The sequence below is a fragment of the Semicossyphus pulcher genome, unplaced genomic scaffold, assembly GCF_022749685.1.
Source record: "Semicossyphus pulcher isolate SPU_LCO1_2020_fin unplaced genomic scaffold, fSemPul1.0.p SCAF_9, whole genome shotgun sequence".
NCBI classification, from domain to species: domain Eukaryota; kingdom Metazoa; phylum Chordata; class Actinopteri; order Labriformes; family Labridae; genus Semicossyphus; species Semicossyphus pulcher.
In genome coordinates, this window is record NW_027211770.1 from 11,365,233 (window position 1) to 11,393,029 (window position 27,797).

The window sequence follows — 27,797 nt, forward strand, 5'->3', positions numbered from 1 at the left end:
TACACGCTTTCTCCCACACCGTCCACCCAGGGTCCCTGAGTGAGCAAGTGTGGCACCATCATACGTCAGCAGGGCTTTTAAGTGACTCAGTCATCTCAGACCTCTTCAAAGAGACAAGAGAGATTTAGTCCATTAAAGTAACATTAAAGTTTTTTTTAATAGGTACTGTATGTTGTGACTAATTGGTTGAGTAGAAAGTTGTAAAAGGTTTCCATTTGTGGAGAGACGCATGCAAATTAGAATAGATACATGACGCCTCCAGAAGAATGGAGGGTTCCAGTCAAAGCAACATTAACCTCCGTGTTACAGGTTCAAGGTGTTAGCTTTGCCAGAGACGCAGACAGACTTTTAAAGACTAAAAGGATATTATAATTAGAAGTCTTACTTGCTTACCTGGTAATTGCCTCCCAGAGACAATAAAACCCCAGTGAATGGACTTAATGTTGAGATTTTAGAGAGCCACAAAATCCTACTCTGAAGTACCTGTGTGTTTCTGTCTTTGCAGTGCTCTTTGGTCAGTTCGTGGTGTTCCAGACTTTGACCACCGATGTTGTCGAGATCTACGACGGGTCCTCCACTGATTCGGCCCTTCTCTCCTCCATATACGGATCACACTCAGGTGAATAAATAACTCTGGAAGCATTCAGTGTAGTGTCTTATTTTATTTATGCTGCTAGCTCAAAGGCACGAGTACTTCTGACAGGCGCAGCGTTTTACACCACGGGCAGAGACGGCTCATCCATCTCTCAGTTCGATTCAAATCAAACAACTATTTCTCCCTGACAAATTAAAAAGCTAAAATCCAGGTTGCTGTTTCCTGCCAAGGTAGAAGTTTTTTTCCCCCTTCTCACATATCTGTAATGATGATATAATGAAACATAATGATGATACATAATACATTATGATTACAATTGAACAAACTCCCGAGATCCCAATTAGAACAAAGAAAATAAAGCAGCTGTTGTAAATTGTTCTCACACACTTCTTGATTGGACTGTGACACCATTTTAAAACATGCTAATTAATCAGATCTGCTTTTTCAGGATATACTGTTGAAGAAACAAACAACTGCATGTAAAACAAAACTACTTTGTCCAGAGTAATTTACTGGTTACAGCGTTTTGCAGAGCGTGTTTATTTATCCATCAATTTTGATTTGTTTACATGTTATATGCAGACCTGTGTGAACAGAAACCATCTAAAAGAGTTCACTGTGTCTCCTTTTGATTTAAAATCCAGGCGAGACACTCCCTTTGAGTTCAGGAAACAAGATAACCCTCAAGTTTACCACCAATGGAACAGAAACAGCCAAAGGATTTCATTTTGTTTACCAAGGTAAGATAACGCTTTTTCTGATACTTTTCAAAAATCTCTGTTTAAACTAATTTGGTTCATTGCGTGAACTTGTTTGCTTTTGAAAAAAAGCCCTTCACTCATCACATAAAGGGCTGTTCACCAGATTGCCAATGGTTGTGGCTGGGCACGACTGAACAGAGCAGGAGGATGTGGAGTCAAACAGCCTATCCTGGCACAGCAGACGAGAGTGACTAATGACGTGCGAGGAGATTCACAAGGGCTTTACCATTTCTCTCTGCCTCCTTTGTCTTGCCATCTCTCTTTCTCCCTGTTGTCTCTCTGCCTACCCTGCCCACAACCGCTCTTTGTCATTGTCTTTCTTCCTCTCACGCTCGTTTCCTCCCTTCTTATCCCCAGCTGTCCCCAGGACAAGCGCCACTCAGTGTAGCTCGGTCCCTGAGCCCCGCTTTGGGAAGAGGATAGGGAACGACTTTGGCACCAGTATGGTCGTACTGTTTGAATGCAATCCAGGCTACACTCTGCACGGCTCCAACGCCATCAGGTGTGAGGCCGTGCCCAATGCCCTGGCCCAGTGGAACGGCACTGTGCCCACATGTGTCGGTAAGTGTCCTCATTCCCCAACCCTCACCTCTCTCCCACTCGCACCTCCCAACACACATATCCGCGTAAACCCAAAGAGATGGAGCAGGTGCACAAAAATGATGGGTGTCTGTTTTTCTAAGTCATTACTTATCTAAATGTCTGTCACCCGTTTCAAAGCATCCGCCTATTTCTGGTCTTGATAGTTCAGACGGGAAGAAAGAGGCAAGGACAAATAGAAAAACAAAGTGTCACATAAATTTTCTACCCAGACGAGGGATTTCAGGTCCCTGTGCCGCGCAAGATTAATGAAAAATAAATAGCAGTGCAAAGTAAAATATGTCTAACAGCAACCTGCACTTTGGGAAACCTTTTCTATGTAGCCCATATCTCATATGTAATACAAATGCTCTGTTTAATGTCTATTATCTAATGCAATTCAATGCAACAGACCTGCAGTAGAAGGTGATACTAATACAGTGTCTTCCCAGTTTCACATGGAGGTGGACTCACTTGAACACCCGAAACACCAGGATTATTTATGCATGTTTTGGAACATTATAATAGATAAAAAAGTAATTGTGTATCTGGTGATGTGACAGGAAAAGATCCATTATGACGGAAGCATAATGCTGTATAATATTGTGCAGTTCATTAGTTAAGTCCCACAATCTAACAAGAGTTTACATGTATGATACAATAACCTGCAGTAAAGCCAAGCTTTGTGAAGATGAGCATTTCATGGTATATACCAATGACTGTTTATATAGATCGCATCTCCATCTGCCGTATTGGTCAACAGAGCTGTCAATCATCCTTTTTATAGCATCAAATTACTAATTAAAACTAAATTGGTCAGAAAAATGAACACTTGGACGTAAATCAGCATGATAAGAACTAACTATAATGACAGAAACCATGTTGGAGAAACATTTATTTGGCGTCTATTTTGATTTTATAGTTTGCCTAATGTCCCATCTGTTAACATGGAGGAGGCGGGCTTTATGACCTACACTGCAGCCAGTCAGCAGGGGGCGATAGAGATGTTTTGGCTTCACTTTTAGGGCGCTGTCATGTCGTCTTATACAGTCTATGGTATCTACCTACAATGTTAAAGCAGCTATAAACAAAAATACAAACTACTGATTAAAAAACACACAACTAATGCAGTTGTTGAACATAGTGGAGAAATTAGCTTCCACAGAGAAAGACTCCTCAGGACCAAAAACAAATCTAAAGGAGAGTAAAGGCTTTACTTACATTCATCAGATTGCCAGAATCATGACTCCTAATGAAAAATAGATTTGCTTACTCACTGCTAGATGTATGAATAAGCAACTGAGTGCTAACAAGTCCTCCTCTATATGACCTTCAAAAGCCAACAAGACCATCAGCCAGACGATTGATTATTTCTATACAGTTGTTTTTAATGCCTATAAAAGCTGTCACCAGGTTAGTGTCAGACAAGGTTATTAACAGCGTGTGAACCATAAGTGCCTTTATTTATAATATCCACGGAGAAGATTCACAGTGAGTGGTACGTTTGACAGTTAAAAGGCAGCAGGAGGGTTTTTTTATTACAGAATACTACTGACGCATGTACAGGACAAAATCCACAAAGAGATATGAGGCCTCTTTTTGTCCATAGGAGTCACCGAGATTGACACAAAATGTTCCTCACAGTAGTTTTAACAATCGTATTGTTACACATGTTACAAAAGCTTCATAAAAAGTACCAATCTTTTTATTCACCAACTGGGTGCAGACAAGTGTTGTCAGTAAAGGGGAAAAAACCAAGTAAATGAATAAATGCTACTACCTTGGTGATAGTAAGCTTTTCTAGCTTAAAATGCACACTGATCAGCAGTTACATTATGACCACTGACAGGTGGAGTGAATAACATTGACTATCACGTTACAATGGCACCTGTCGATCGGTGGGATATGTTAAGCGGCAAGTGAATCTTTTGTCCTCAAAGTTGATGTGTTTGAAGCAGGAAAAATTGGCAAGCGTGAGGATGTAAGCAACTTTGATGACTAGACGACTGGGTCAGAGCATCTCCAAAACTGCAGCTCTTGTGGGGTGTTCCCTAACCTGTCTGCAATGGTCGGGACCGACCAAAAGTGGTCCAACGAAGAAAAACCTGTGAACAGGCGACAGGTTCATGGGTGGCCAAGGGTCACTGATGCGCGTGGGAAGCGATGGCTGGCCCATGTGTTCCTATCCAACAGAGAGCTACTGAGGCTCAAATACCATAGAAAGGTGCCAGAACACACAGTGCATCACAGTTTGTTGCATATGGTGCTGCGTAGTCGCAGACCGATCAGGGTGCCCGTGCTGACCCCTGTCCACCACTGAAAGTGCCTTCAATGTACACGTGAGCATCAGAACTGGACCACGGGACAATGGAAGAAGGCGGCCTGGTCTGATGAATCACGTTCTCTCTTACATCATGCTGATGGCTGGCTGCGTCTGCTTCGCTTGCCTGGGGAAGACATGGCACCAGGATGCACTATGGGGAGAAGGCGAGCCAGCGGAGGTAGTGTGATGCTTTGGGCAATGTTCTGCTGGGAAACCTTGGGTCCTGTCATTCATGTGAATGTTACTTGTACACGTACCACCTACCTGAACATTGTTGCAGACCAAGTTCACCCCTTCATGGAAACAGTGTTCCCAAATGGCGGTAGAGTCTTTCAGCAGGATAACGCGCCCTGCCACACTACTGAAATGGTTTCAGGAATGGTTTGAGGAACACGACAACAGGTGTTGACAAGGTGTTGACTTGGCCTCCAAATTCCCCAGATCTCTCAGTCGAGCGTCTGTGGGATGTGCTGAACAACAAGTCCGATCTATAGAGGCCCCACCAGGATCTGCTGCTAACGTCTTGGTGCCAGATACCTCAGCACACCTTCAGAGGTCTACTGGAGTCCATGCCTCGACGGGTCAGGGCTGTTTTGGTGGCAAAAGGGGGACATACACAATAATATGCAGCAGGTCATAATGTAATGTCTGATTGATGTAACTTCAACACAACACAACCTCTTCTTTGGTGGATGAAGACAGAAGCTCTTGCACAATATGAAGCGTGAAACACCTGTGGTGTCATTGACCTAATAAAACAATGTAAATGTCAAAACGATAGTTACACAGGATTCTAAAAAACTTTTTGGAGAAGACAAAAAATACAAGGAACTGGACATGATCCTGGAGTCTTTCCACTGCAGCATTCTGCTGTGGAAAGTGTGAACCAACCCCTGAAGGGAGCAGCATCTCTCTCTACACCGTTCTTTGGCTAGCATACACAGAACCATCCAGATACACACATGTACCTGTACACACAACATAAATTAATACACAGGAACAGATTTAAGCGCCTTGTCTGTACACGCTGGCACTTTAACACAGATACATGCAGTAGGACATGCTCTCTGTCTCACAAAGACACCCACATGTCTACCTCTGGAAGATAAAGAACTAAAAATGAAATTTAGAGAAATCTATTGAAGTCAGGCCCTGTGCCAGCCAGTAAATAGTCCCAGCCGTTGAGTGCGGGAGATTTCAAGCTAGGGTTCATCCAAGTTTGCTGCCAAGTGGAAAGGGAATAGCGGTGGCATGCGCATTCCCATTTTAAACACAGTGATTGTTATCTGGAGATTGAATCTGGCTGCAGCATCTCCCCCAGCAGCAGTGTACTCGTCCAGAATAATGGATACAGTTTCATGGAAGCTTCAACAAAAACACTATGCTCAATTACTCAAGCCCTCTTTATGGGATGTGACGGCATCAGAAGCAGCTCTCATGTGATGCACCTGTGTTTCAGGAGATACATTTCCAGCTCCTTGTTCAGCTGTGATTGACTTGGCTCGTCATGCAACGCTTGTTTTGCTTTGGATTTCACAAATACAAAGCTGCTGAATTAAGTGTTTTGCTGTTGAGTTCTGCTAGCCCAACGTTCTTCTGTGATTTAATCATCCTCGCCTGAATGGATGCATAATGTCTGAGTGGCCTCTGTTGAATTTTCCGGAGAATAGTTAATAAAAAGCTGTTTTTGTCTTTTTATTTGTGTAAATGACGGAATCTGTTTACAAACCTGTTTATGTCACAGTTAGATTGTTGAAATGAAAAACAGGATAAAATCAAAGGAAAGTGAAATAAGATAGATGAGAATAATTTTCTGTTTGGTTTGTTCCCACACAGAGCTAGGCAGCCGAATCTCACGCACAAACTGATTGTAGAAAATCATGCCTGATATTACATAAGCTCACAGATTGCAATGATTCATACTCGGTATGCCAACACCATTGATTCACTGTTGGCTTAAACACTTTTTCCAAGGTGTCAACAAGTAAACAGTGTGGCACCGAGCTGGTTTTTAAACATTGGATTATTGTTTCCAAATAGCCTCCCAAGACCAATTATAGTGTCTCAGTCTGGGGCTGTGTGGTAAGGCGAGGCCAGAGTTCCTATCAGGAGCATGATGAGCTGCTCTTGAGGTCATACTACTTTTGGGAGTTAAAGCTTCTGTAATGAAAGTGGACGTTTCTGCCAGTACAGATTATTTTTTAACTATGACAACAACACATTTAATTCAAATTGTAAAAGAAGAATGCCAGCAGCCATCCCTCCAAAACACCAAGACCATAAATAAAAAGCAATTTGTTTTTTTTATGAATTGCTTTTGCCATTATGCTGTATTTTGCTCACTCTGCCCTATCATCCATAATGACTTTAACCAACTGGCTAATATCGGTCAGTCCAAAAAACCCTGCGAATGAGAGCAGATATATTTCTCCACATTTATTCCTAATTAGACTGTAAGACTGCAGTTTTTGACTGCATTAGTTAATATCAATACAACATTTGTGAGATGTAGGCTTTTAAATTGAAGCAAATATGAGATGCCATTTAGGAATATTGACTTTTCCACATTACATTTAATTAGTGCATCTGATGTGACACACACATTACATTCATAACGTCCAGATAGGTTCTTTGACAACTTGATTAAAACACTTCTAATTAAAAGTTGCTGTAAATTCCCCCCCGTATCAGATGGTGCTAAATGGTGTCTCATAATGTGCGTCGTCCCACACGCTTGTCTACCTGCGGTAACTCTGACATATGAGCCTGCCACTGATTGAGATGGGTGTGGAGCATTCATGCTTTTATGAGTGTCATGATTTCTAATCTTGCTCGACCAATTACATTAACTGACAGCTCAGGGGACTCAAAGGAGCTGTTAAATTATGCTGAAATACTGGGTACTCTCCCTGGAGTGAGCGGGGCTGTTGCTTGTTGTCAAGATTGCAGTCACATGCGGGAAGAATTAAAGTTCTATAAACCAGAACAGAGCAGGCCTATTTTTGTTTGTCTTAAAATAGCTGAATTATTCCTCACACTTTAGTTTCACCATTGAAGGTTGGAACTAATAAAGATCTGAGGATGTAAAACATAATTATTTTTATACCGTATACTTTTATATTCTTTACTAAAATCTCAATATAAGAGGTTTTGGAGAGCCGGAGGTCGGAGGTTCGATCCCCAGCTCCCTCAGTCTACATGTCGAAGTGTCCTTGGGCAAGACACTGAACCCCAAATTGCTCCCAGTGGCATAGCCAACCATTTACCATCAATAATACAATGTTACTGACAATCAAAGTATGTTCATTCTGCCACTTACCACTAAACGTATAGTATGCTATGTCAGATGATGTTCCTACTACAGTACTCAGGCACTCGCCATCATTATTCCCCTTGAAAAGCGTGAGCAGGAGTTAGTCGATTGAATGCGTACTCTGCATGTGGCATGCCATAGCTGTAGATGACATCCATGTAGCCGTGGTTATAGGAAAGTGTGATTGCTCCATTGTGTTAAACCTCTGAGGTACAGTATAGACGTCGTTTTCTCTAATGTGTCACTCAGTGCATGAACAGAGTAGTCACTTTGGTGCGATTGTCCGATCATGTGTAGGAGGGTAGATTTCACCTGTATGATATTGATGAGTTTGAAATTGTGGTAAGCGGATAGCTGGAAGAAAATGTGTTTCTTTCCCACCACTCTTTTCTCCTGAATAAGTAGCATATTTTGTTCTTCTTCTGCGTTCCCCTTGTCTTTCACTTTGAACTCCCCAGTGGCTGATGGATATTGAAAGCACTGATTGTCATTGACCTGCTGCGGGCAAACCCTTGTCCTAGACAAATAGCATCTGGATCTTCATTGTGAGAACACATTGTTCCACTCACTCCGTCTTGAGTGACAGCTCTGCTCATGGTCCTATAGACAAACTGTAACATACAAAGACTAGGCAACCTTGAATATCAGAGCACTGATGAAGCAATTACTTGATTGGATGTATAAGAAGATAGGAGGTCCTTTGTTTCGCCAATCAGCAGTTCAATCTAAAGAACACTTGTTTCTGCATCGAGAGTGAGGGGACAAAAGCAATAATTGCTGCATCCTAGTCCCTGTGCTTAATTCTTTTTCGTAAGCTACATGCAACGTCGCCATTCAAATACATGATGGCTGAACAGATGTCTGCCAAACACATTCCAGCTGTTGATGTAAACAGAGCAGTGCAACAATTAAAAAGCAAACACACATTTGGGTTTAACTTCTCTGACTGTAATAGTGAAAAAGACTGTGCTGAGGAAAACCTAATCAGCCTAGCAGGTCATAATTTGTTTCTGTATTAGCCAGCATGTTTATGTTTTAATAAGAAGGAAATGCATTAGTTATTTGTTTTGTTGTGTGTAATAATCCAGAGGATACTGGTCAAGGCTGGGTTACCACAATCCTTAATAGACAAAAAAGTGGAGCCAAACACTGTGTAGACTGAGCGGCCGCGTACAGAGCAATTTGGCAGCCGTCTGAAAAGCAATAAAGAAATTGTAGCTGTTATTGCCCTTTTTTTATTTTGATTTTTACCCGTGCTCAAATATATCACAGTGCCTGACAATGACAGCACATCTTGGCCGGTGACTCCTATTCAGCATTCATCCGAGAGCTTAGAGGCCTGATAAATATGTTGCTTGCGGCGCTGGTAGAAACAAGGTGTGCTTAGAGAGAAATAACATTTACAACTGAAAGATGTCATTTGTGCGGCCAGCGAGAGATAAAATTACACGTCAGGGTTGAACAATGTTTCAGAGCCGACTGTGTGCTGCCATGCAAAACTCCACTGAGTATAAAATGACAATGATAAAGCGTGGACGTGGATGCATGCTCTGGTTACATTATATACAGTATGTACAACATATATTTGTCATGGATGGCATTATCACTTCAAATTAAAGGCTTTTACACATGCACATTTAAAATTCATCTTATAAGTCCTCATTAGATGGAATGATGCTTTTAAAGGAGCAGTTCGCCCCTGTAAAAAGCCGCTGTCAGTCAAAGCTGGTGTTCTCTGTAGTCGATAGACGCAATAATATTTGAAATTGACGCCATAGCTGTGGAGAAAGTTGTACAAACAGCTTGTGGTTTCGCCCATTCTACATTCCTACAACACCCAGCATGCATTGCTCCCCTCCCTCTGAAAGGAACGGCCCAGCGAGAGACGCTGGAGTGAAATACTACCATTTCGCTGCAGGCAACGGCTCAGAGCGGTACAGAATCCGAAATACGACGAGAATATACCGGTGGATCGTCTAAAAAGTCTTCAGGTCTGCAGTCTACATTTCAAACCTGACGATTTTGAACGAGACATGACATCAGAGGCGGGCGTCCTAGAGTGAGGATGTGTAATTTAGAAAGCTCCCTGGCCTCTGCCAGATGACGTTTTTTATGTACTCTGGTGGAGGTTTTCTAGTTCCTATTACAGAAGCAGATAGTGTCCTCCAAAGACACAGAGCGAAATTGCATTTTTTTAGCTAGCTCCCCATAATAGCATGATAGGACTGAGGTTCAAAATCAGTGAACTTGCCCTTTAAATCTTGATACTAACTTTTTTCACTGTGATCCCTGCCCGCCTGCTCGGCAGGTGTTTGTGTAGACTTCACATCTGAGTCAGCACTTTGTCATGACCCACTCTCTCTCTCTTTATCTGTCTTTCTTCATCTGTTGTCCTTTTTCTAGTTCCCTGCGGTGGGGTGTTAACTGACCGTAAAGGCACTATCCTCTCTCCCGGATACCCCGAGCCGTATGCAAACTACCTGAATTGTGCCTGGAAGATCTCTGTCCCCGAGGGAGCTGGCATCCAAGTGAGAGAAAACAGATCTTAGTAGTGCATGACAAAAGATTAAAGGATTTTTTTAGCATGGTCTAATTACTTCACTGCTAGTTATCTTACTTCATTAGTGGATTTCTTTTGTGTCTCTTTGTGTATCTTGCACAGTTTCTAGATATTTTTGTCTTTCAGATTCAAGTTGTGACCTTCGCCACGGAGCACAACTGGGACTCGTTGGATTTTTTTGACGGCGTTGATGGCAATTCTCCAAGGCTCGGTAGCTACTCAGGTAAAAGTGATACAGCTAAATTTTAGTTGTCAGCTCCCTCTTGAATTTCAATCAGACATCACAGTGCCCCAGCAGCAGACAGATGGGGTGATGGAGCTGATGACATTTGGCATGTCCTTTGAGATAGCTGTCGAAAAACTAGTTAAAGAAGTCAAAGAAGAAAAAGTATCCCCCCTCCTTTACAAAATATTCCCGTCTCTTCATTAAAGTCACTCCTGTTGCAGGCTGAAATTTTACAGTTGTACTGTTGCCTTAGGCTTCCTGCTAATGAAAATGGTGCTTTTGTCTCATGGTAACCTACCAGAAAGAGGCCATCGCATCATTTTAGATACTGAATCCCAGCACGAGCAAGAGAGAATGGTGCAGCTTAATGACGTCTGCCTCGGTATCGGCTATCATTTTTATGAGACTATGTGTCAAATTTCTCAAGTGGTGGATATCTCATTTTGGAAAAAACGTTCTACATATTTTAATAGCTCCAAATTACGCCTGACATGGTGTAGGGCAGCGTGCGGTGTGAGAAGGCTAAGGCATTTTAAATGGATAGCAATCAATTTTATTCCGGGCTAAGCTGATGAAGGTGATTATGAATACATATAAAAGTCTCCATGCAAATTGCAGAAGACATACGCCTGGAATAGAGCAAAATGATCTCAGGCTCCTCAGTGTTGCTACACATACAGAATAATCTACAGTGCAAATTATAGACCATGCTCCTCTTTCAATGGTTTCATTTTGAGGCTCTGACTTCTCTGATTGCAGGTCCATAGGAGGACAGTTGAACATGATTTACTCCTCAAAATGTATAGCTGAGGCTGCATAGGTGATCCAAGTAATTAAATGATCATTGTAAACATTGAGACTTTGGTACACAGAATTCATTTTCCGAATGTTGTTACTCTCTAATTAGCAGTTATGAGATTTGGCTGCTGATTTGTTTGTTTTCTAGTCGTTCCAAAAAGCCTTTCATCAACTGCAAATTAAATGCAGCATGACTTTTGACCAGGGGCGTCACAGAATACTACCTGTCGTTTCTCGTTTTAAAAATAGACTCTGCTCTAGGTTTGTTTTGTATTTCTTTTGTTTGAGATAATGTGAGGCTCTTTGTGTGTTAGTATTGCACTCTAATTTCACTGAGTACATAATCAGCACTTCTCATTTAGCAAGGTCATTGAGGTGCAAGGGCCACAGTGAAAAGTCCATAGTCATCTACAGTATATTGCATGTAACTGTTCACATGCCATACCTGTCCATGTGTTTTTAGTTGTCTTAAATCCAGACTATGGACTAAACAGGGTTTCAACATCTTTCTCTGTTTTGTATAACACAGGTACAACAATTCCTCAACTGCTGAACAGCACGTCCAACAACTTGTTCTTGACCTTCCAGTCTGACATCAGTGTTTCTGCCGCTGGCTTTCACCTTGAGTACACAGGTATGAGGAGAGACGGCTTGTCAAGCTGCATGTCACTTTTTCTGTGTGTCCATCTGCGACCAGCTTTCAGCTGCTGCACAGGAGTTTAAAACATAACAGGGAACTGTTTTCTGGGTGTCACAGGTTGACATAGAAAGAAGGAGTAAAAGGAATTGAGTCATTTTTTCTTCCTCTGTAGCTCTTAAATGTCAGTCTTTGTATCTGCATGTCTGGCATTCTGGGATGGTATTCCCCAATGGTGTTGTTTTTGAAGTCCTCCCATTGCCTCAAGTCACTGGACCCACATCCTTCTCCATTAAGTTACTAAATGTGCTCATCTCTCAGCGGGCTATCCACTAAGGGGCATATTTTCATGCTAAACATTTACCTTGCACTAAAATTTAAGGAGTGCAGTTGTTCCCCGGCGGAGCGACTGATTTACTAAGTCCTCCCATTCAAAAACTGTGTAAATATAAATAGGGGTGCTGATCTGCAGGTGATGTATTTGGAGCTCTTCTGCAGGTATTTCAATACAGTCCTTCGTGACCAATTGCACCACTGTTATTTACATCTCAGGCACTTTCCCTTTGTCTCTCTTAATGTCAAGGTAATTTTCCTCTTCCTCTTTTTTTTGTCTCTCTAAGGTTAGATTGATTCTAAGATGGTACTTTCTCTACCTCCTCCTCACATTTGCTTTTATGCTAGTTTGTTGCTTTCTCACCCACACAAAGCAATTTTCTTCCATTGTGGCTCTGGGAGACCCGTGTCACTTATTTCAGAGAAGTACATCAATGGCAGTGATAAAAATGCAACCCGGGGACGGTAGGAGGGGAGAAGGAATTAACTCCATAATGTTAGGATACGATAAAATGGGAGGGTGTGCATGGAATGAAAGGCTGTGCTAACGTATTCAGCTTTGCAATCCAAAAACACAAAGTAACAAAAGTGTTTTTGAGGAAAATCAGTCGCGCAAATGAGTGGCAAAACAAAAGAGGCACGAATAAACATTGCTGTCACTGAATCTGTCCTCGCTGTCAGTCGTGTCAGTCCGCGGGCATCATACCACTGTTGAGAACAACTTCACAGTCATGTCTCTCACAGTCAGTGTTTAGTTTCCGCAGCACCCTCCTTTTGCTTGGAACCACTCCGTAGCAGTGTCTCTCTGTGGGCTCTTTCCTTTCTGCACCAACCATCCCCCTCCCTCTCCACCCCGACCTACTGCTGAGAATCACTTCAGTGCCATGTCTCACAGATTTTCCTCTATGTCTGTCTTACACTTTGCCACTGCTGCCTTGGTAACATGCATTCACTGAGGCTTTTTGTAAACCAGACTCCATTCAAAATACTTCCTACTGTTTGTCTTGCTACTCATACTGTATTTGTCAGCTAGCATACGGTTCTACTGTCTGCCTATTGGCAAACATTTGTGCATGTGTGATCATGACATGAAACTGCTCATTAAGTGTGGGTTTTGATGTCTGTTGTTTTCCATTTACTGAAGTTCTAGTCGACTTCTTACAGCAGAGATCATTTTCTGGTATAGTTGGTCAAATTACAGCGCTCCTCTTTTCGGTCCTCTAGCTTTGTATCTTATATCCTGCCTGCGGTTAGCTTGAACCACCCATTTATTTTTCACACACTCCGGTTTTTAGCTTCAAATTAATGCTCTGTACAGTGGGCAGAAAAAGGCACGAGGGATTGGCACAAACCCAGCCAGTCAACCATCTGTTTTAAATGCTTCCTTTGGGTGATTGTTGCAGTCTGTTGAGACCACTCATAGAAATCCTGTATACAACCAACCACTTAAACAACTTAACAGCCAAGTGTTTTTTTTTACCAGCTCTCCTAGGGCAGGCAGTATGCTATAGTTGAAAACAATATTAGCGCGTTCTCACAGGCAATATGGTGCCTTGCATCCCAAATAAAGTCCCACACAAAGCTTCTGTGGCTGCAGTCTGTTGAGACCTATGTTATTTCCACATGGGCTGCATGGAGTAAAGCTCACTACAAGATGAATCAATTCTGGACAAAGAAATGTATCTGCTGAATCAGCCCTTAGATCTGTCAGTCTCACCACTCTAAGAGCATAAGGGTTCTGCAATATGGTAAAATATACATGCTAAGCATACTATAGATTGTATAAGAACCTGCATTTCTGCACTGTTAAAGTAAATTATTCTTATATAAATATGGCTAAACCTTGATTTATCATTAAAGTCTAAGAGCAGAAATCACCTGGTCAGTACCTGTATTTACTTATCATTAAAGCTCCTGTGGTTTTTAACAAATAATCTTATCCTGCTTTCTTTAACAGTCATATGTGTCACTCACTTTAAATTTTTGCCCTGGAAAATGTAAACAAAGGCAGCGTGCAGTTAATTGCTTCGTCTGACACCTACCACCAGCCAGCAAATTCAGGCATTAAAAATAACTATAATGAAACTCGTCGCTGATGGTCTGGTTCGTTTCTGTAGGTCATATGGAGTCATCAAAATTAATTTCAGTCTGTTTCATAACCAGCGAAAAACGCCTCAAAGGAGCTTTAAAGCCCCTGACACTTAAATTGTTGTTATTGTATTGTTATTTTAAATGCCTGAAACTGCTTGTTGGGGGAAGGTGTCAGACGAAGCGAGTAACTGCACGCTGCCTTTGTCTACATTTTCCAGGGCAAAAATTTTAAGTGATTTAAAGCTTCCTTTTTTTATGACTGTTGAAAGGAAGCTGGATGAAATTAAGCATGTACAGGACAAAACCCGCAAAGAGATAAGAGGTACGGCTTTGTCCGCAGGGGGCGCCAAAATCAACACAAACAGAAAGTTCCTCACAGCAGCTTTAACAACAGGATGATATTTGCGCTCCATCTGCAGCGTCTGCTTCACAGAATGTGTTGCACATAATTATGAAGAGGATCAATCGTGTGTGCACCGTAATTATTTTTCTGATGCAACACTGTGTAACATAAATCTTTCAAAACACTGGTTCAGGGCAGGTTCCGTTACGTACAACACTTTGATAAGACGTGTGATTGATACATCATCATAGAAACAATATAAACAAAACATAACATTTATCCCTTTCTTTAGAAATCAAACTGTAGGTGCCCTCAAAGTAGATACAAAAATATTATATTGTGATGATAAATAAAGAGATAACGTTGATCTTTGTACAACATACTCTCCTGCAGATGCTGCTGAAAGAGTAAAACCACAGCACTCTGCTGTGTAAACTTGAACCTTTAGTTAAGTGGTGTATTTGTATGCATCCTTACACAGAGACCTCATTTCCACTCAGTAAAGTATTCTCCACTGTCTGACCTGCATGTTTTGCTTCTGCATCTGCTAAGTAGCTTTCATTATCTTGGTATATTTTTTCCCACCAACCTCATGCTACTTCTTGAATTTAAAACACTTGAATGAATGTTTTCTATAATTATGGAAATAATTACATTTATGGAAATGCACAAACAAATTAAAACTGGAATAGATAAAACTCTCTGCTACACTTAGATACAAAGTACCAGACTTAAATAGATACGACCAGCAAGGCACCCTGTTAAATATGAGGCATGTTTGATAAGGACGGGACTCCCTCCAGACGTTGCTCAGCACTCGGTAACAATGGGTGTCGACCTTCTCACAGCAGGGCGACAGCAGTCCTTGCCAAAATGTGTATTCTGACAGTTTGACTTGAACCCATCTGGAGCTCAACGGGAATCAGTTCCGTCTGTTAGTCAGCATCACATTTAACCTGACCAGAGCGCAAAGGTCTGTTTGTGCCCAGTCGAGATTTGGCTCGCTGCCCCTGGCTGTGCGAACTGGACTCTAACTTTGACTCTTTGACATGACGGATAAACTCCGGCTTCAATACACGCAGACCAGCAAAGTGTGTTGTTGGAGGCCCAGTGACTAAGATGTTAAGATGCTAAGTTTAATTCTAGTATGCTGTTTGACTTGATGATAGACAAATGCCAGTTTTATTGATTAATTTCTGCTTAAAAAACACAAGCAGTCAGCATCATCATTCTTCGGACAGCTGTTGACATCAATGTGCTTTTAAGACTGATCATTTCATAAAAGTGTTTGATTTATACCTTCATCATACTTTTGTCAAACTTTCCTCATGGCAGCCTTTTACTGATGGCTGCAAACACTGCTTTCATAAACTGCACTCACTTAAATATCTCTTGTTTTGTCAAAGTTATACTTAAATTTACATATAACCAAACTTCCCAGCTTCAAAGAACCCACCCACTCCTGTTATACAGTAGCTCTTCTTTAGGTGTTGCATCTTTTTCTGCTCTCATATTGCTTCCTGCTCAGGCCTCGTAGGTTACTGCCTTCCTCCCACACAAATATCCTCTCTTAATTTCACTAGACGCTGAGAGAAGTGGCCACACCCACCGTTCAGTGCTCTGAAAGTTTCCTATAAATTGTTCTGGCTATTTCTGCTGCCATGTTTACAATTGTCCACCCACATGCCTGAGTGGACCTGGTAACTCTCTGAGGGGGCTTGTGTGGGACTTTGTGTGTATTTGTCTTATTTGAGTGGTGTGCATGTGTGTTATCTGTGCCTACACAAAAGAGGGAAAGATTGTTGTTTTTTTGTTGTTGCTGTTTTTGTGTCTTCTCCTTCCCACTTCTTCTCACCCAATGGCCTGAATACTAATTATGTGTCAAGGACACAACTTGTGTGAATGTATACGTGCTTTCTGAAGTTATTACAAAGGTCGCCTTTCTTTCCTTTCTTATTTATTACCCCTGCAGCAGTGCAGCAGCCAATTTTAATACATATTTATGCATGGAAGTGAGCATTCAAACGACCTATTGACAGATGACTTGTGTCACTTGAAAAACTTATTTTTCCAATGCTACTCCTCGCTGAGTAAATTAGTAATGGGTTTATCAGTAATGATGTGGAATGTGCAGAGTGTTCTTCTCTGCCTGCAGATCTGAATATTGTGTATTCATGTCAGTCACCTCTTGGACAAATGCTCCTTAAACTTGACTATATTTCCGTCATCTTTCTTCCAGAAAAGTGAATGTGGCTTAAATTTCCCCTGCTTTCAAATAATCCAAAGATGGGATCAGTGTTGCTTTTAAGCCATTAGAACACAGTATCAGGCCTCTCAGTACCTGGCAAGTGGCACTGTTATCACTGTGTTCCAATGGAACTCAGTGCCTCTGTCAAGTAATACTTCAGGGATTGCTTTGTAATTTCACAGTGATTGCTTCAGTCCACAGTCAGAGGGATTGTGCTTCTACAGCCAACAGTAGAATAACTTTGTGACTTGTCCCAGTTTGATAATGTTACGAGAAGGGAAAAGAAAAAAGTGACTCACTCAATTATTATTAAATTAGAAGCGTATGGAAACAAGGCACTGTGTAATTACATGTTAAACATTTAGTTTTAATTTGATCTCCTCTTCAGGTATCAGGTGTTGAATTTAAGTTTTTCTATTTAATGTGCGATGTGTACACTAGAGATGGGCATTTCCAGTAATCTCAATATTTAAGTAATCTAATTACCTCATGAACGAGTAATCGAGTACTTGCAGATTTATATTTTTTACCATTAAAAAAACACACGTCAGGCACGGACCTCCCAGCCTGGAAATAGTAGGCTATATGCCTGTAAGAGAACATTACTCTCTAACTCTTTCACATTAATGTAAATAAAGAGTCAACAGTAGAAAACAAGTGCAACTTCAAATGCATTAAACAACCTTAATAGGCCCTTCAATTAACGTTGTTGTTACATTCCGTTGTCAAACGCCACAGCAGTAGTGGGCTGATTGGACTTCTGTTCTGTGTTGCTTAACACGTAACTCACATTTGTAGTGGTTGTCCGGCGTGGTGGTGGCTTGTATTCCAGCTCAACAAACGCCATCAGCTCACTCCTTCACCAACACTTGTCCGTTATTACCAGGCTAATCTTCTCTGCTCTGGTATCATCACAACGGCGTGTGCCAACAGGGCTATCAAATGATGTGATGTGAGACTGTCAGACTGTCTGTCTCCGCTGGCTTTTCCTTGTGCTTTAAGCGCATGTGTTTAAGCATCGAACTAGTCTCCTCCTCACATACAAATCTCTCCATGGTCTGGCACCCCAATACCTCACTAACCTCCCTCATCCCTACACCCAGTCAAGGACCCTCCGTTCATCTACCTCCGGCCAGCTTTCCATTCCTCACACCAGGTTGCAGACCTTCGGGGATAGAGCGTTCAGTGTAGCAGCCCCCACCCTCTGGAACGCTCTCCCTCCCGACCTCCGCAATGCTCCCACACTGGACTCTTTCAAAAAAACTCCTCAAAACCCATCTATTCAACACAGCCTACAGCCTTTAACACCAGTCATTTAATGTACTGTGTCTAGTCTGTTTGTGAGTGTTCTGTGTTCCTCCTTGTAAAGCGACCTTGGGTCCCATGAAAGGCGCTAAAAAAATTAAAGTTATTATTATTATTATTATTATTATTTCTATTATATACAAGTTTAACACAACATATATTGCACAGCACATTATCGTCATATTTTTTGTCAACGTACTTAAAGATATCACTTTTTCTGGTCACGGCTGACATGGTGCATGTAAGTGAGTTAAACTACTTTAGCCGAAAGCGACGCATGCGCGGTTGCGCGAGTAGTTTAACATTACTCGAGTAATGGCGCGAACAACGAGTACTCGATTATTCGTCCCCATCCCTGGTATACACAACAATTAAACATCAAATGGTTAGAGCTGTTTCAGATTTTGATTGCACACATGTTGTGCAGAAGAATGATCGCTGTCCACACTTGTGTGTTGTGACTCTGTCCTAAGCAATAGGTTTGGATTCGTGCCCAGAGCCGCTGCCTCCCAGTAACGGCCAAAGAGTGGGTGACCGTTACACAGTGGGTGACATGGTGTCCTTCCAGTGTGATCAAGGCTTCTCGTTGCAGGTATGTAAAGCATGCAGTGGTGGTAAAAAAGATATCCAGCTCTCTTATGGGTATGATAAGTGGATCATATCTACCTGCCTACAGTGACAATTTCAAGGGAATACCCCGAAGGATGAGCTTGTCAAGACAGCGCCGCAGAGTGCTTTTTCTCTGACATTTGTGTTTGTGTGAGCAGAAGAGTAAGTGCCGGAAAGAAATGTGGGAATGCACAAGTGTGGGGTAACTGTCCATGTATTTATGCTTGGATCTTTATTTCCAAGTGTGTGTGTACTTTGCTTGCTCTGCTTGGATGTCTGTGTGTGTCTGCAACAAAGCAGCTTTAACTTCCTCCAATCCTCCTCAAGAAGATACTGTAGCTGTGGCGTTTTTGAGCTGTAGAACCCTACAACGCCACGGGCGATGGATTGTGTTAACAGTCGCCTCACTAATCCCACACCGAATTTTCTCTTCCCGGCTCGGGCATTCTCTTCTCTTCACATTCTCTCTGGACCAAACAGCAACTTCTTACAGAAATCTTCAGGCTGAGTGTCTGAACACCAGGAATAGACTTGAGGCCATTGTAGAAACAAAAGCACAAATATGGCGGAGTCTTTTCAGTTCAGATCTGTGCGTGTTTGTGTATGTGTGGATTACAACTCTGCGTACACGCCCATGCTTTGGATGTGGGTTTGGGTTAGATGCTGAGGGGCTGGCTGAAGAAAGAACACGCATGTGTGCATTTTATAAGCATCTTTGCGCCATAACAACAACAGTGCTATGAATCTTTTAAAGGAGGATTAACCTGTAATATTCATTATTTTCAGTCTCTAACAGAAAGCCAATCTGGAGGCAGGATGTTGGTCTTTTCACAGGCTGTAACACATCTCTGTGTAGTCAGACCCCAGGTGGTACACTCGCTGCCCAAGTAGCAGCAAGAGGTCTCTATTCCACTCTTCATACCATCAAATATTTACACACAAGACCTTGAGAAGAGGCTTTTGAGAAGCTAAGAATCTGACTGTTGACTAATTCCACCTATCCACAGGACAGAGATGAAATCTGCTGCAAGCACCTGTCAGTTTGATCTCTTGGTGTTTATTTTCTTTGTGTTTTTTGCACAGTGTGTTGGAGGTGGTGAATGTATTGTTTTTGTTTGTTTTCCTGAACAGGGTAATGCATATATTACCTGCATGCCTGGGCCCGTCAGAAGGTGGAATTACCCCGTGCCTCTGTGTTTAGGTAATGTATTATTTTATACTGTCTGACATTGCCAGTGTACGACATTTCAATCAGGGGATTATTGCGGTGATTGCACACAACAAAACCATATTTTTCGCATCAAACACAGTCAGTCTCTGTCTTTGTCATTTGTCATTCACCCTATTCCTTTGACTTTTTCTTGTTTATCTTTTTTTCTCATCTTATTTATATTCCTCCCATACCAATACTCATACACAGCCACACAAAAGACCAGTGGCCTCACAGAGGACTTCTTATTGTATAAGTGAAAGTAATTTCATTGTAAGATCAGGGAGGGGATGCTGGGTGGGCGTGGAGGGCGTGGGGATTATGAATTTTCTGCATTCCCTTTCAGAAGAAAAATCAATCGGGCTTGGCACCATCCCAGTGTGTGGTTTGATTTCTGATAGTCCTGATGAGAGTCTTAGTCTCCCCTGACACTTCCTCTGATGCGGATTGCCACATTGATAGATTCCAGAGATTACGAAAGCACTGCTCCACTTTGTCTTCTGACACCTCACTGTTCTGGTGCCCCTAATGACACGCATGTACACAAACACACAACCCTTCCTATGCATATAAACAGACACAAAGATGCAATCCTGCAGACGCGAGCACGCACTTATTTCGCTCTTCATGTAAATTTGAGTTCCCTGTGGTTTTCACAGTTCGCTGCAGACATAAATCCCAGCTTTACTGTTGACAGGCCCGTTCTTGGACGTGCGCGTTTGCTCGTTAGCTCAACTCCTCGTTTATAGAACATACGCTCACCCCGACACCCTTACGATCTGTGTTCACTTTGTTGCTGATAAACTCACATCAAAGTGGTTGCGTGCCCCTGTACAAACTGTATAACATCCTCACAAGTGCCTCTCTTCTCCACTTCTCTTTCATTTCATAACACAAACAGGTCAAGCAGGTTTCCCCCAGCAGCTGCACAATTAAACTGGAGATAGTTTTTGTCTCTTTCTGGCAGGGCTTTATTGTCCCCAAAGAAATGGCTCCAATTCCCTTTGCGATTCCAACCGTTTGACACATAAATAGGCCTGTTGGGGTTGCGATGTGAAAAAGAGAAATTATATAACCACTACTTTACATTTAGGCCTCTGGTGGCTGTAATTGCATTACACCTGGGTGTTTATAAGACAAGGGGATGAGTGTAACCTTCACAACAAGCCCTAATGTTGTCTAACGCACAGTCAAAGAAGAGAGGTGGCATGTTGCACGGGGAGGGTTAAGTAATCACTGACACAGCTGAGCAAAACTGTGCTGCTGTATTGAATATTGACTCCCTCATTAATTTTAATTTGAAGCACCACCAAACAAGGAACGTGCCTGAGACTGTTATCTTTTCATGAATGCCCTTATGGAGCGTAATCCACACAGTCATGCAGGGATGTATATGCAAAAGTCACAGACATGCTCAACCACGGTGACATAATCACCCCCACCCTTCACCGCCCACCCCCCCCCCCCCACCCAAATCCTAAGCCCATAAAGCCCACTCACAGCACTTCATTCTCTCTCGCCCACAAAACTGCCCCTCTTTCACAGTGTGCATTTAAACACATACTTACGAGCACACGTGGCATAAACAGCACTGCTACTCTTAAAGCTTTTTATACACACACGCAGCAATTATGCATGTACTGCACCCCACAACTACACATAGAGACAGCTCTTTGCCCTCCCTCCACATTCGCCCCCCAGCCCAGTCATTGTTTTTCTTTGTTTTCCTATCGAGCCGTTGTGTGGAGAAGTGACATGTTCTTTCTCCTTGGTTGGTCTCCCTCAGCTCAGTGCGGCGGCTCTATGACAGACTTCAGCGGCGTCATCCTCAGCCCAGGCTTCCCAGGGAATTACCAGAGCAGCCTGGACTGCAGCTGGAGAGTTCAACTCCCTATTGGCTTTGGTCTGTCATCCACCCTCTGTCCTCCCTTTCTTCTTCTCCTCTCCTCTACTAGGCTAGCTCTGTTGTCTCCTCTGATACTTGCATCTGTATCGTTTGTTTTACTCCTCCCTAGTCCTCTTCTCCCCTATGTTAAAGGGGGGTAGGGGGGGTATTATGCTAATTTCAAGCTTCATATTTGTGATACCTGTGGAGTAGCTTAGCATAATTTACAGTTAAAAAAAGTTTTTCTCACACTGGTGCTGAGTGTAGGCCCTCATACAGCCTCTGCCTGAAACGACTCAGCCAGTTCTGTCCCTTTAAGAAACACTGCCCCTACAAGCCTGCTTTCTTCTGATTGGCCAGCTCTCCGAAGCCTGCTGTAGAAAAAACTGTGTGAAACTTGAGCTGAGCTGAGAAGCCTGGGGATTACTCCGATACACTCCTACCTGCAGATCTTAAACTTCATCCACGTTTAGTCTGGATATCCAACATTGTAACATTATATATATATGTCTTACAATGTGAAACAGCATAATACTCCCTCTTTAAGCTTTCATGTTAAAGAACCTGCCAGTTTTACACATGCTAGCATTGAATTCAAAGTAAATTCCAACTACAGTTCTTAAAAAGAACATAAATATTCACATACTTTCCTTTTATTAATATATCCTTCATTCCTACATTAACCCCTCTTTTTGATTTTCAGGCATCCATCTGCAGTTTCTGAACTTCTCCACGGAGCCGGTTCATGACTATCTAGAGGTTCGCAGCGGGAGCCTGGAGACGGGAACAGTGATTGATCGGTTCAGTGGCCCGGTGGTGCCCAACTCCCTCTTTAGCACCACCCACGAGACAACTCTTTTCTTTCACAGCGACTACTCCCAGAACAAGCCCGGCTTCCACATTGTCTACCAGGGTGAGGAGCTTAAGTTGGTCCTTTTGGTGAAGTTAAAAATGGAGTGTTTTCACAGCAGCAGCTGGGAAAGAAAAGTTTACTATTAAAACACTTAAAATGACCAGCAGTCAGGTTAGATACAGACCCGGGACAAAGATAAGTCCTGACACTTCCACGAAGGCTATAAGATTACACAAGGTAAACGTATAAAGGAAAATAAATCAATGCTGACACCCACTGAGACTTTCAATAGCACATATCCTTGAATCATAACAGTGTTGGATATGTCAGTGGGGTATTTCATGTTTTTAAATCAGTGTGGAAAAGTAGTAGTAGACTGACAATGCTTTGAATTTAGATTTTAGATTAAAAAAGCAAAACTTTTTCTCCAGCATATGAGCTACAGAGGTGTCCAGACCCACGACCGTTCCGTAACGGCATCGTGATCGGTCAGGAATACAGCGTGGGGATGACCATTTCCTTCGAGTGCCTTCCAGGTTACACTCTGCTCGGAGAGGCGTCTCTGACATGTCTGCACGGAATCAGCAGGAACTGGAATCACCCTATACCCCGCTGTGAAGGTGCATATTATAGAAACATCGTATGTTATTCTGCTTGTGTTGTTCATGTGCAGGAATGTGTGGCTAAACGCCGCACTGAACCTCTCCTATCATTGCACTCCTCAGACCTAAATATGTCCCCATATAGCCTACATTTAAAGTGACAACAAATTGTATATAATGTACATTTAAAGTGACAACAAATTGTATATAATGCAGTCATAAGATGCATCTTCTTCACTTTGTCACTTTTACCCAAAGAGAGAAAATATTTAAATAACTATGAGCGAACAGATCCTTGAGAAAATAATGCATGCTGCTTTTTTTAGAAGCCGACTGAAGTGAAGATGGAGCTGCTTTTCCATCAACATTATTCACGAAAAATAATGTCTTTGAAGTTACCTTGAATGGAAGAATGTAGGTGCTCAGTCTGCATCAAGCCCTATTATTTACTCTTGCACATGAAAGTATCGGAGTCATTTTTATGACTAAAATTGCACCACTTTACAGAACTAGAAACTGATGCAGCCCATCATAAACACATACAGAGAATTTGCAAGTCTTTATTACTAAGCTGATTGCAGCTATCTCTGTTGTAAATTTCAGTCAGACAAGATGTTGCTGGGGTATGATAAATGATATCGTTCCTCCCATCGGTTAAGTAAAGTAGTAACATACGTTTTTAAGTCCACAACAGAGTGTGGTATTTGTGTGAGAATGGTAAATAGTTTTCTTTGGCTTTGTAGATACGGTGTTGTCCCTGTTGAGTTTACAGCCCTGTTTTGATCCCGAGGGCACTGCTTTGGCTTTGACTCTAAGTTCAAAGTCAAATTTTAACACATTCCCCCTGATGGGGTATGACGGGGGAGTTTAAGTGTCTGAACAACTCAGTGTTCACAGCAACCAGCAACCATCCCCTGCAGTTGTATCTAACAGGTGCATCCAGCACCCCCACCTCCTTAGTATCTCAGTGATAACCCAATAACATGAAGTTATGGTTTGTTTTATCAACGGTTAGTGGTGATACAACCATAAAAGCTAGTTTTATGACTTGAGGTAGATAAAAAACTGGCTTTCTATTTTTATCCAGTCCCTCTGACATTTCTTCTCCCCCTCCAGCTCTCTGTGGTGGGAATGTAACATCCATGAATGGCACAATTTACTCTCCTGGACACCCAGCGGAGTATCCACACTTTCAGGACTGCATGTGGATGGTCAGAGTACCTCCTGGATACGGCATCTACATCAATTTCTCTGTTATCAATACAGAGCCAATCTACGACTACATCACTGTGTGGTAAGTTGGCATTTCTCTCTCAGTTGGACATCATTCATCAATCATCAGCTAATGGCACAGATTAAACTCATAGTGTTTGCTATATACAGAGCTATATAGCGCTCAATGGGCAATTGTTGGGAGGCATACTTTTCTCAAACAGTAATGTTTTTATAAGGTTTGCAAACCAGTGACACAAATAAAAAGAAATAGATCTGCAAAGTGAGTCACAGAAAATACCCTCTTTTAAGTTCCCACCGAGTTTCCAAAAGAGCACTCCCAAATGGTTTGACAGCGAAAGTTTTATGTCTTTACTCAAAGAAAAACTGGGGAGGATGCAAGTTCAGAAAAACATTCTGGATTGTGAGTATTACCCCCACTTATTGAAAAGGCAAACCCAAAAAGTGCTGTTATGCCCTGTCTAGAGGGGCCAAGGCACAACATGTAAAAGGCCCATTTCCCTCAAGTCCCAAGCAACCACAGACTTAAATTTCAAGATGTAACAAAATGGATTTATTTACAGAAATTATATTAGTATAAATCAACAGAAATTAGTATGAAAAAAACTTGAGGGTGAATAAAGGCCAACATAACAAACAAAAGGTTTCTAACAGAGAGGTAAATGATCTAACCTGAGAAAGGAAAGAAACCAAAATACAAGCACTTACCTCCCTAAGTAACAAAACAGGAGAAAACGAGGTTAAATAAACTGGCAATTCACCCCTACTTCCACCAACAGAGAACAATCGATGTACATGCTCCAAACTAAAGATTGTGTGGCCGGTTGAGAGAGGAGGGAGATTGGTTCTTCCCCTTGGGCACCTGCTGGAGCTGGAAGTCAATCCACCAATCTCCCCCTGGGACTGGCACACACCAATGTACATAGAAAAACACTCAGAGACGCATCCAACACAGACAGCTTGGGCAAAGTAAACAGGGCAGACAGCAAATTAGGACTTATACAGTCATAACAGTGCACACAAAGTTGAGACAGTTAAAAAAATGTGAAGGCCATAGGCCAGTTTGGACAGGTTCTGCTCACAGCTTTTGATGTGACACCTGTATTAGAAGAGCCAACAGCCATCCAAATGTGTTGACCTTTGTCTGGACTTTTGTGGATTCATTTTTCTTTCCCTGACAACTTTCCTTACAGCCCCCAGCTAAGACAAAAGGGATTGTGCTACGTGATGAAATAAAAGAAGTGAAGTGAAGTCTGAGTCACGCTGTGTCCCTCTTCCCCTCCTCACTAAACTTATGGTAGATGTTTAACTCTAGCTCTCCAGTGATTGTTACATAAAAAGAAGGGGACGTTTACAAGGATGAAAACATCAGCTCTCACTTAGATGTTAGTATTTAGAAACTTTTACTCTTAACTAAAAATGGTCCAGCGGTAAACTACTTCATACCACCTGTTTGTTATCACTCCAGCAGCTGTCTCTCTGTCTGTCTGTCCTTCTACCGTTCTGTACCCTCTCTGAAGTATAGAAACCCCTCAGGCAGTCAGGAAGCTGTCCTCATGGGTGATAGAGGAGGGAAATGCCTTCCAGCATCTGGGGCTACCACTCATAGTATGGGAGGAGGGAGCTCCTGGCAATACTGTTTCCAATGAAATAGCGCATAAACAATCTGTCTCCTGATGGTAACATTTCATTTCCCTGCCTGACTGCAGTCTCCCATTTTGCAGATCAAGAGATTGCAGAAAGGCTTTTTTTAATATATAAGATATTAAAGGTACACACACATAGTTTAGTGTACATCATTCAGATAAATTGCCCTGGAGCTACCTGAAAGTGCCAGTAATGAAATACTTTTCTCTTGTACAAAAAGAGCATTTATAAATATAATAGAACAGCCCTGTCTTCTTAAATTAATCGTTCTGTAGATTCTCAGAGAAAAGTCGCATTTAGTTTTTACCCACATGCTACACCCTAAAAATGTTATCCAACGTATTCAGGCTATTTATTTCAGACACAGATCGTGGCCATGTTCTTACAAGGGTTTAGAGTTCTCTCCTGCTCTCATTAGCAGTGTTGCTTCTGGTCTCTGTGCGGACAGCAGCTAATGCATGCATCATAAATGGCCTCACTGCAAAAAGTCTGTTTGTTCAACTTGGGGAATGAATATGGAGAAATGTTTACAGTTATTGTAGTTTTATGTTGTGGCTAGTTTTGAAATAGTATAATAATAACCAGGTGTGAATACATCCTTTTGGCTCATCCAGTCAATTAGAAGACTACAAAGTTAAGTCACATTATCCCACAGTTTTCCAGTTAATTCAATATTGACATCAATTAGTTCTTCACATTAAATTGTAGCATCTCTCTCAACAGAGCTTAATGTAATAATGGGTTTAGGCTACCTCAGTAACTTTATTTTACAAGGTATTCCTTTGAGATTTTTTCCAAGGACGACTGGCCAAGAAAGGACGCCAAGTCACAGTTTAATAAAACTATAATCAGAAAAGAACACAATGAAAAGATAAATGTATTGCATTTCTGGGTTACATAGACTTTTAACTTTACTTTTTCCCAATGGGGATTAGATAATTAAGAAGTAGCTTGCTCTACAGGTTATTTCAAGTCCAAGGAGCAGATAGAAAGTTTTTTTTCTGATCACAGTGTAATCCTTTGATTACTTCATCTTTAATCAGACATCACACACCATGTTTATTGTCATTTTTGCCCACCCTACTTCTGCTTTTCCATTAATTTCCAGCCACTTCCTCCTGGGGGCTTCTGGTTCTGCTCCTGGGGTCTCCTCTGAGACACACCTGATGCACGTCCACTGAAAGGCTTTCCAGATTCCTCCTTATTAGATGTCTTACTAGCTCAAGTGGCTCTTTTTAGAGGGAGCAGTAGAACCAGAAGTCTAGTCCAAAATATCCTGCTCCTCCCTCTCTGACCCCAACCTGCACAGGCAGCTCATTTCAGCTCTTTATATGCATAATTTGAGAATTCCACCTTCAGGCTTAGCTTCATATTTAACATGACATTTCAGCACTCTGCCACTTGTCAGTTTCACTCCACATTGTCCACTCATTCGGAAACAAAGCCCATAGATACTTAAACTCTTTCACTGGGGACTGCATCCCAAACTGCCAAAGATGGATGCTGTCCAACAGATGCGTCAGACTGACAGCATTCGGGCCCTTCGGCACCTCAGGGTGAATCTCCTTCACCACTGGCATCATGCCAATAACTATTTCAGTGACTGGTACTGCCCTTGCCTCTTATCTTTGTGTCTGGTTTGTAGT

At 42.0% G+C, this 27,797-nt stretch overlaps 1 protein-coding gene across 3 annotated transcripts in view; it reads left to right on the top strand.

Moving 5' to 3' along the window:
• The window catches only part of LOC138583571 (CUB and sushi domain-containing protein 3-like), a 231,744-nt gene that overhangs the window by 128,573 nt on the left and 75,374 nt on the right, over nt 1-27,797 (top strand). For 2 of the 3 annotated variants that reach the window (XM_069655437.1, XM_069655438.1), the window contains exons 32-43: nt 506-619; nt 1,240-1,335; nt 1,714-1,917; nt 9,975-10,099; nt 10,258-10,354; nt 11,685-11,789; nt 18,586-18,704; nt 19,853-19,922; nt 21,718-21,834; nt 22,520-22,729; nt 23,101-23,289; nt 24,388-24,565. In XM_069655437.1, coding sequence (XP_069511538.1) covers nt 506-619; nt 1,240-1,335; nt 1,714-1,917; nt 9,975-10,099; nt 10,258-10,354; nt 11,685-11,789; nt 18,586-18,704; nt 19,853-19,922; nt 21,718-21,834; nt 22,520-22,729; nt 23,101-23,289; nt 24,388-24,565 — 1,624 coding nt within the window. The remainder of the gene's footprint in view (nt 1-505; nt 620-1,239; nt 1,336-1,713; nt 1,918-9,974; nt 10,100-10,257; nt 10,355-11,684; nt 11,790-18,585; nt 18,705-19,852; nt 19,923-21,717; nt 21,835-22,519; nt 22,730-23,100; nt 23,290-24,387; nt 24,566-27,797) is intronic. The other variant, XM_069655439.1, reaches the window with a different exon arrangement.